The 10,088-nt window shown below is 44.8% G+C and overlaps 1 protein-coding gene across 1 annotated transcript in view; it reads right to left on the bottom strand.

The window, feature by feature from the left end:
- Positions 1-383: 383 nt before the first annotated feature.
- The window catches only part of LOC310993265 (nuclear pore complex protein Nup133-like), a gene marked incomplete at its 5' end in the record, with an annotated part of 32,587 nt that continues 22,882 nt past the window's right edge, over positions 384-10,088 (bottom strand). Inside the window, 7 exons of the mRNA XM_083981580.1 lie at positions 384-607; positions 1,565-1,653; positions 1,747-1,811; positions 1,903-1,983; positions 4,931-5,049; positions 5,617-5,752; positions 8,619-8,777. Coding sequence (XP_083837706.1) covers positions 471-607; positions 1,565-1,653; positions 1,747-1,811; positions 1,903-1,983; positions 4,931-5,049; positions 5,617-5,752; positions 8,619-8,777 — 786 coding nt within the window. The 3' untranslated portion in view covers positions 384-470. The remainder of the gene's footprint in view (positions 608-1,564; positions 1,654-1,746; positions 1,812-1,902; positions 1,984-4,930; positions 5,050-5,616; positions 5,753-8,618; positions 8,778-10,088) is intronic.

Here is a 10,088-nt window from a genome sequence, read left to right as displayed (position 1 = left end):
GGTGACAGTTTTAACAGGCCGTTTCCGTGGTTACCTACGGTCACGATGCAACATGGCCGCCTCGGTTCGGTGCGTCGCCCACTTATGTATTTGTAACGACTTGTAACAACTCATTCTAAGGAACCAGAAAGCTTTACTTTGTAGCAGCTGTGATTCACCTTCAGTCAAATACGTATTTATGAAAGACAGGTTTGATTTTTGATAATAAAAAAAAGCCAAATAAGTTACATACTGGAGCTTTAATGTTCATATGTTAAAGCCGTGTCTCTTCAATGTCTTTGTGTGTTGAACTGTGAGGTTTGTTGCAGAGATCAGAGTCCAGCTACAGAAATAATCCACACGTTTATTTAGAAAAGGATTCAGTCAAACACTGATGAAAAAACTCAACGGGATCTAAGCTGAAGCTGAAGTGCAGCAGGCGTTACCAGGGAAACGGGCGGGAAACGGGGGGAAGGGGGGGAGGGGGGGGGTCACATCTGGGCCTGCAGGTAATGTTCATAATTGGCTCGAAGGACAAACTCAAAGTACGGCTTGGACCTCAACGCGCTGAGGTCGTCTGAGTCCAGGAGGTCTTTGACGTCAGGAAGGTACGACTGCAGAGGGACGCCTGAGACGGAGAGATGGAGAGATGGAGAGACGGAGAGATGGAGAGAGACGGAGAGATGGAGACGGAGACAGAGAGAGACAGAGAGACGGTTCAGTAAAGGTTAAGAGCTGAGAACTTCTCCTCCTCCTCCTCTCATTAACCATTAACAAATAAGAACATTACAATATCATGGGAAAGTCAATTTCCAGTAGTTCAACTCCAACCAAGTATTGAGTGCATATAGATGGACATAGTTTTCAGAAGGCCAACATTTCTATATTAAAAATGCTTCAAAAAATAAATTCCTTTGCAATATTTCCATTTTGGAGATACTGAATTTTAGGTCTTCACTGAATGTTAGTCATAATTATTACTATTAAAATAAACTGAATAAATAAAGACATGGGATGTTTCATTCAGTGTGTAATGGACATATAGGCCTATATAATGTGTTTTTGAATTGAACACATTCTACATCGCAGAGGCGACGTCTTTCCACTCAGGGCTTCCTGCACCTCTGAAACGGGGCAGAGCTCCGTGCGAGACACCTGCCTGACACAGCAACGTAGAGAACCGTGCATGTCCGCGGCGCACAGCTCCACGGACGGGGGGAAAAACGGCGTCGCCGTCACACCGATGTACGCGGATACGCACCGCTTTAACGAGCGCGCACGTCGCGCATCAACATTGGAGGTCGGCTGTTATCAGTATAATCAGAGACCATGAATGAGTTTGCCTCAGTTTCACGTGATTGTCACTGTCAGCCTGTTAGAAAAACATTTTACTGACCCCAGCTGAGACGCTGAGACCCCCCCCTCAAAACAAAAACTCTTCGGATCTGAACGATTCACACAAGTCACCTAATTGGTCATGAAAAAAGCGAGTTTCTCTTTTCAGCCGCTGTTTGCATCCCTGACTCCTCCTCCTCCTCCTCCTCCTCCTCCTCCTCTTTCTCCTCCCTCCTCCTCAGTTTCTCACCTTCCTGGATCAGTTTGAGGAGGATCTTGACGAAGATGCTGTCCTTCGCCGCCTCCAGAGGGTCGTCGCTGCCGTCGGCCGAGGACCAGCTGAGAGACGGGCAGAGAGAGGAGGTCAACAACAACAACAACAATAATAAACAACAGCAACAACAACAACAACAACCAGCCATCGGGTCTTACTCGTCTCTCCTCAGAGCTTTCCCCAGGATCTCACACTTGAGCGAGTCGATGTCGACGGCGTCGTCCTGCAACACAAACACAAACACAGCTTGTTGTTGTTTGTTTATTATTTATTTATTAGAGGAGTGGGAGGGTAAAGTGTAAACAGGAAGTGACCTCATCGATGTACTCCAGCAGGTCCAGAGCCTTCTTGTAGTCGTACTCGTTGGCCAGTCGGTTGTCGTCACAGATGTAGAGCTGAGGAACGACACAACGACGTTTAATAACAATTATACAATAATTATAATTATAATATATTATTATATTTATATTGTAGTTGGAGCAGTTTACAAGATTATGATTATATTTATTTATTTAGTTTCTTTCTTTTCTATTTTACTACACAGTGAATTTAAACAACTTCCCTCAGGGCGGCGCTATAGAGTTCCTCTAGCAAAGAAAAAGATCTACAAGGGCTCCTTTATCCCCAATGCCATCAAGACACAGTAAAGGGGATTTTATTTTTATTTTTACTATCTGTATGTGATGTGACCGCTGTTGACTTTGTTTGTCTCATGTAAGCTTTGCTGGCAAGCGTTTGTGTTCTGACAGACTGTTCTGTCTATAAGTGAGACCAAAGATGAATTTGCTGCCTTGGCGGGACAATAACGTTTTTCTAATTCTAATTTTTCTAATAATTTTTCATTACACCATATAATAAGACTCCACTTTGTTGTGTTTTTACTATTTGTTTAAATAGCAGAAGCAGCTTGTTGGTCGGTGTTCTTTGTGTGTTTGTTTTGTGTTCTGCTTTCTGTTTTCTTTGCTGCTTAAAACTCAAATAAAAATATTGTGGAGAAAAAGTGTTTGTGTTTTAAAATGTGTTGTCAACAGTAAAAATCTGTTGGTTTTGTTCTATTTTTTTTTTAATGTAGGTCTACTTATCTGTCATTTGACCCCCCCCCAAAAAATGATAATGTATATCTAAATTAATGATAATAACAACAAATTCCTCTACTGGTATAAGCAGCTTTATGAATGAATTCAAATGTTTTTGTGATCAAGTTCCCTAAATAAATGTGTTAGCATGTAGCTAATGAAGCTAATGTATTGATTTCTTATTGAATTGTGAACTTGTGAACTAACAGTGTCTCAGTGAGTTTCCTGTTCACACAGAATTAATGTGTGTACGTGTGTGTATATGTGTGTTTCTGTGTGTCGTCTAACTGCAGAGCTACGTGTGTGTGTGTGTGTGTGTACAAGTGAACTGCAAGAAGGAAGCAGCAGAACGTGGGTGGGGTGTGTGTGTGTGTGTGGTACAGCTGCTGCTCTCTGGTCACCATGAGCATCAACAGGAAGGAAACAGTTTGTGTCACTGTGACATGAACTGAGACGAGTTCAGACTGTTTATTATAGGAAGGAAGGAAGGAAGGAAGGAAGGAAGGAAGGAAGGAAGGAAGAGGGGGAGGAGGGAAGGAAGAGGGGAGGAAGGAAGGAAGGAAGGAAGGGGAGGGGGGAGGAAGGAAGGAAGGAAGGAAGGAAGGAAGGAAGGAAGGAAGGAAGGAAGGAAGGAAGGAAGGAAGGAAGGAAGAGGGGAGGAAGGAAGGAAGGAAGGAAGAGGGGAGGAAGGAAGGAAGGAAGGAAGGAAGGAAGGAAGGAAGGAAGGAAGGAAGGAAGGAAGGAAGGAAGGAAGGAAGGAAGAGGGGAGGAAGAGAGGAAGGAAGGAAGGAAGGAAGGAAGGAAGGAAGGAAGGAAGGAAGAGAGGAAGGAAGGAAGGAAGGAAGGAAGGAAGGAAGGAAGGAAGGAAGGAAGGAAGGAAGGAAGGAAGGAAGAGGGGAGGAAGGAAGGAAGGAAGGAAGGAAGGAAGAGGGGAGGAGGGAGGGAAGGAAGGAAGGAAGGAAGGAAGGAAGGAAGGAAGAGGGGAAGGAAGGAAGGAAGGAAGGAAGGAAGGAAGGAAGGAAGAGGGGAGGAGGGGGGGAAGGAAGGAAGAGGGGAGGAGGGAGGGAAGGAAGGAAGGAAGGAAGGAAGGAAGGAAGGAAGAGGGGAGGAGGGAGGAAAGGAAGGAAGGAAGGAAGGAAGAGGGGAGGAGGGAGGGAGGGAAGGAAGGAAAAGGGGGGGAAAGGATGATGAGGTAGACAGAAGTGAGGAAGGAAAGAAAGACAAAGAAAGAAAGAAAGAAAGAAAAAGGGAGGAAGGAAGGAAAGACAAAGAAAGAAGGAAGAAAGAAAAAGGAAGGAAGGAAAGACAAAGAAAGAAAGAAAAAGAAAAGAAGAAAAGAAAGAAAGACAAACAAAGAAAAAAAGAAAGAAAGAAAAAAAGAAAAAAAAAAAGAAAAAAAAAGAAAGAAAAAGAAAGAAAGAAAGAAGAAGGAAGGAAGGGAGGAAGGAAGGAAAGACAAGAAAGAAAGAAGAAAGAAAAAGGAAGGAAAGAAAGAAAGAAAGAAAGAAAGAAAGAAAGAAAGAAAGAAAGAAAGAAAGAAAGAAAAAAAGAAAGAAAGAAAGGAAGCTGAAGAGAAAAGGAAGCAGGACAGAAAAAACAAAGGCAGACACAAAAGTGAAAGTGGAGAGGACAGGATGTGTGTGTGTCAGTGTGTACCTCTATGAGGTTGTGTGTGTGTGTGTGTGTGTGTGTGTGTGTGTGTGTGTGTGTGTGTGTGTGTGTGTGTGTGTGTGTGTGTGTGTGTGTGTGTGTGTGTGTGTCATCAAAAGTCATTTATCAGTGTTGATTTTGTTGAGAGAACAACTGTACAGATGTTGAGGCGTCATAAAGTTAAACATAAAGGAGTCAGTTGTTCTGGTTTAGGGTCATATTGTTCTGGTTCAACCTGAAAACGACACCCGACACAAAAACCTCTTTTTCTCAGGATTTTGGTGCCAAAATGGCTTTTTGGGCTAAACTAACCTATATTCAACCGCCAATTTCACAAGACTGGAACAAGATAGAAACAAACAGGTTTTTTTGCTGGACAGTAGAGACCCTCATCTTTCCTGTGATGGGTTGAATGTGTGTGTAGTAACAGTAGATAATACATGGTGGGTCTACGAAAATCAGTCAGAAAGCTGCAAAACGCCTGGCAAGCTGGAGGAAGCTGCTGTGAGAACGGCTGGCAGTCAAAGAGTTAACACGACTCCACTCTGTCTTTACTATCGGTTTAAATAACAGAAGCAGTGTGTGTGTGTGTGTGTGTGTGTGTGTGTGTGTGTACCTCTATGAGGTTGTGTGCGCTCAGCAGCGGCATGGTGTCGGCGTTGAGCTGCTTCTCCTCCAGCAGCTGTCGAGGCAGCGTCTCCTGGTGCAGCAGGAAGCGCTCCTGCTCCACCATGTCTACACACACACACACACACACACACACACACACACACACACACACACACACACACACACACACACACACACACACACACACACACACACACACACACACACACACACACACACACACACACACACACGGTCATCAATACACACCGATCAGTAATCAGACGGATCAATAGAGAATGTGAAGCTGACGTCACGCTGCTTTGCGTTGTGGGACGTCGGCGCCATCTTTGGAGGAACGCAAACGTAAACAGAGAGCGGGGAAAACGGAGGAAGACGGACAAAAAGAAAAAAAGAAACGGAGAAGGGGAAGGGACGTATCGCGATAAACTCAAATTTAACGAGAAACAAAGGTACACAGAAAAACTACAACTTATTAACGGTGTCGATCCTACGTTTTGGATTCAAGACCCAGATTTCCTCCCTCCACTGACTGACTTTTGGGAACTTTTTTTAGGGAGACAAGCAAGTGTTTACATCCGCGATCCTCCAAAGATGGCGCCCAACGTCCCACAATGCAAAGCGGCGTGACGTAACTTCACATCCTCTATAATGAGAGTGATGGGTCTCTACCCTCCAGCTGCTTGTTGAGCTCGTCGTCCTGCAGGTCGGACGCCAGCGCCGTCAGTTTGCTCAGCGCCAGCAGCGTCTTCTTCTTCACAAAGTAGCGAGTCTCCGAGTCGGCCTGAGCGTACAGCGTCCTGTGGGCCTGCACACACACACACACACACACACACACACGATCAATCAATCAAACAATCAATCAATCAATGAACTTCCAGCTAGCAACACTGTAAATATAACTTTATTCTATTTTTGTCAGTAACTATATATTCTTTTAAAGGGATAGTTCAACATTTTGTCAAATTGGCCCATTGCCATAATCCCTATAGTCATAGCAGTAGGTTCGTTACCTTTAATTGTCGGTGCAAGCTGTTTTTAGAACGGCGGAGCAGAGCCGTGAGCTGCTCAGAGCTACGCTACGGAGGCTCATTATGGGATTTCTTTGTTTGTTTCCCTCATCAAACTCATCAAATACACAATCCAACAACTCCACAACGCTCTGGTGGACAAGTTGTGAGCTGCACATTCACCACGCTATGAGATAATAACACAACGTTACCACACAGAGTTGTTTTAGAGGTAAATTCATGTAAAACCACTGATGCACGTTGCCTTCAGGGACAGTTTTTCATCAACAGTCTCTGTATTTCCCTCTAAAACAACTCTGTGTGGTAACGTTGTGTTATTATCTCATAGCGTGGTGAATGTGCAGCTCACAACTTGTCCACCAGAGCGTTGTGGAGTTGTTGGATTGTGTATTTGATGAGTTTGATGAGGGAAACCAAGAAATCCCATAATGAGCCTCCGTAGCGTAGCTCTGAGCAGCTCACGGCTCTGCTCCGCCGTTCTAAAAACAGCTTGCACCGACAATTAAAGGTAACGAACCTACTGCTATGACTGTAGGGATTATGGCAATGGGCCAATTTGACAAAATGTTGAACTATCCCTTTAAATAACTTGCCACATAACAGTACTGAATGTTTTTATCTATCTTTTGTTTTATATGTTTGTTTTTTTATATTTGCATATTTTTTGTATTTATTTTTTACATCTTGTTTGTTACTGTAACAACTGAATTGTGTGGGATGAATAAAAAGTTTTATGTCTTCAAATATTCATGTTGTGCGCTGACAAACTGATCTAAGAGCAGAGGATAAATAATGTTACTGTTAATAATCTTTGTTCTTAATGAATTTCAACGTTTTAATGTTCTAACATCATAAAACGTTAAAATGTTGAGAACTAACTAACAGACTTCAGACTTCATGAGAACGAGGTGAAAACTCAGAAATGAAACTGAAGTTTTGACTGATCAGAAAACGACAACAACAACAAAGTGTCGACGCTGAAAGCAGCGACTGAAACCACACATTTAAATAAAGGAAGTTCTGCTTGGGTGTGTGCGCACATCAGCGTGTGTTTGCATGTGTGTGTGTTTGCATGAGTGAGTGTGTGTGTGTGTGTGTGTGTGTGTGTGTGTGTGTGTGTGTGTGTGTGTGTGTGTGTGTGTGTGTGTGTGTGTGTGTGTGTGTGTGTGTACATTAATTAGAGTCTGCTTGTGGTTTCCACTGTATTTAGAAATGAGCTGCAAGAAGGAAGCTGCAGAACATGAGCGAAGTGTGTGTGTGTGTGTGTGTGTGTGAGAGTGAGTGTGTGTGAGAGTGAGTGTGTGTGTGTGTGTGTGTGTGTGTGTGTGTGTGTGTGTGTGTGTGTGTGGTACAGCTGCTGCTCTCTGGTCACCATGAGCATCAACAGGAAGGAAACAGTTTGTGTCACTGTGACATGAACTGAGACGAGTTCGGACGGTTTATTATAGGAAGGAAGGAAGGAAGGAAGGAAGGAAGGAAGGAAGGAAGGAAGGAAGGAAGGAAGAGGGGGAGGAAGGAAGAGGGGGAGGAAGGAAGGAAGGAAGGAAGAGGGGAAGGAAGGAAGGAAGGAAGACAGGAAGGAAGAGGGGAAGGAAGGAAGGAAGAGGGGGAGGAAGACAGGAAGGAAGGAAGGAAGGAAGGAAGGAAGGAAGGAAGGAAGGAAGAGGGGGAGGAAGGAAGGAAGGAAGGAAGAGGGGAAGGAAGGAAGGAAGACAGGAAGGAAGAGGGGAAGGAAGGAAGGAAGAGGGGGAGGAAGACAGGAAGGAAGGAAGGAAGGAAGAGGGGGAGGAAGACAGGAAGGAAGGAAGGAAGGAAGGAAGGAAGGAAGAGGGAGGAAGGAAGGAAGGAAGGAAGGAAGGAAGGAAGGAAGGAAGGAAGGAAGGAAGGAAGGAAGGAAGGAAGGAAGGAAGGAAGGAAGGAAGAGGGGAAGGAAGGAAGTAAGGAAGAGGGGAGGAAGGAAGAGGGGAGGAAGAGGGGAAGGAAGGAAGGAAGGAAGGAAGGAAGACAGGAAGGAAGAGGGGAAGGAAGGAAGGAAGGAAGGAAGGAAGGAAGGAAGGAAGGAAGAAAAGATGTAAGGAAGGAAGGAAGGATGTAGGGAGGAAGGAAGGATGTAGGGAGGAAGGAAGCTGAGCTGAAGAGAAAAGGAAACAGAACAGAAAAACCAAAGGTGGAAACAAAAGTGAAAGTGTAGAGGACAGGATGTGTGTGTGTGTGTGTGTGTAAAAAGTGTTTTAAAATGTGTTGTCAACAGTTGGTTTTGTTCTATTATTTTTTTTTTTAATGTACTTATCTGTCATCTGACCCCCCCCCCCAAAACAAACTATAATGTATATCTAAAATAATGATAATAACAACATCAGTAATGTGCTGCTGACGTATTAACTCATATCAGCAGCTTTATCAATGAATTCTAATGTTTTTATCATAGCATGTAGCTAATGAAGCTAATGTATTGATTTATTATTGAATTGTCTCAGTGAGTTTCCTGTACTAACTGCAAAGCTACGTGTGTGTGTGTGTGTGTGTGTGTGTGTGTGTGTGTGTGTGTGTGTGTGTGTGTGTGTGTGTGTGTGTGTGTGTGTGTCTCTGTGTGTCTCTCTGTGTGTGTGTGTCTCTGTGTCTCTGTGTGTGTGCGGTGCCTACGCTGCGGTAGTCGTGCACGGTGACGTGGTGCAGCCAGCTGAGGTGCTGGTGGGCCTGCAGGAAGCTGGCCAGCTGCTGGTGCTGCGCCGCCGGCTGAGACAGCAGCTTCCCCCTCTTCCCCTTCTCCATGTACCAGCGGAACAGGAAGTCTGCAAAGTTCTGGGACAGGAAGTGACATCACAGGAAGTCAGTGATGTCATCGGGTGTTGCCTCACACTCCTCACGCAGCATCACACACTCACAGCGAGGCTAAAAGTCTGAACACTGAAACCTGACAACGTTAAAGCAGAAGTAAGCGATCCGGTCGTTTTGGCTAATGCTGCGTTCCAGGCAGGCTTTTGAAATCGTAAATTACAGCTTCAAGTCACAACTTACGACTTTGTAGCGTTCCAGGCAACCCACTCGTGTTTCTCCGACCTGTTTTACCGGTGAAAGTCACTATAACGGCCACTCGTAACTTCCGACCGGTGAACTCGTACCAGATCGAACTGGTATGACTTCACAGGTCGGAAAAACACGAGTTACGGGCTGCCTTGAACGCACCATAACAGTCCTCGTCCCTACGTCACCACATTCACGGCGTTCCTTGGCTGCACACACAGCCCTGCATGCCGTTCTCTCTCCTCATTGGATAAAAACTGTAGGATACGATAAATGTTTTCTCTTCGGCTCAGAGCAGAGCAGAGGGACTGACAGACCCGTGTTTCAGTCCAAACACTCTATGTAAGTGATTGCTGTCGGAAGATATAACTATTTAAGACTTATATTACCGTATTTTCCGCACTATAAGGCGCACTTAAAAGCCTTTAATTTTCTCAAAAAACGACAGTGTGCCTTATAATACGGAGCGCCTTATATATGGATCAATTGGTTAATTGGTTGATTCATACTCAGCTCCATCTAGGGGATGCATAACGTAACCCCAGTTTGACTGCAGTATCTTCTATTCTACCGTAGATGACCAAATAATCGCCTGCGTGCAAATACGCGCCTGTGCTCTAATAGCCGCCGGGGTCCGAGCTCATTTGGCAAAATAAACGCCGGTTCAATTAAACGCCCGGGCGATTAAGTGTTTACCATAGCCTGCCTTGCACAGAAAAAAAAGTTTTTTTTAACAGCGTATCACCAGCTCTCACCTCTTCTGTCAGTCAGCCCCTCCTCTCGCTCTCTCTCTCTCGCATGCAGGCGCGCACACACACACACACACACACAGACACACAAACACAGGTGCGCCAGCGGGATAGGTCGCGCTGGACTACTAATAGACAAAGACAAATAGATAAATGCGCTATGTTGAAATTACCGCGATCGACCCCCGCTCCCGCTATCGTTCATAACACTGATATGATCAGCTCCCTGTGTCGCGGTAACACAGTCTTTGTATTTATTGTTTGATGTCAATAACGATGTCGGGAGTAGTTTTGTTCCAGTGGTGCTATGGTGACCTTGTTCTTTGCATGATGGTCTGGT

This window comes from Trachurus trachurus (assembly GCF_905171665.1).
Source record: "Trachurus trachurus genome assembly, chromosome: 1".
NCBI classification, from domain to species: Eukaryota; Metazoa; Chordata; class Actinopteri; order Carangiformes; family Carangidae; genus Trachurus; species Trachurus trachurus.
Note: the sequence above shows the minus strand (reverse complement) of the source record. Positions and strands in the feature narration are given on the sequence as shown.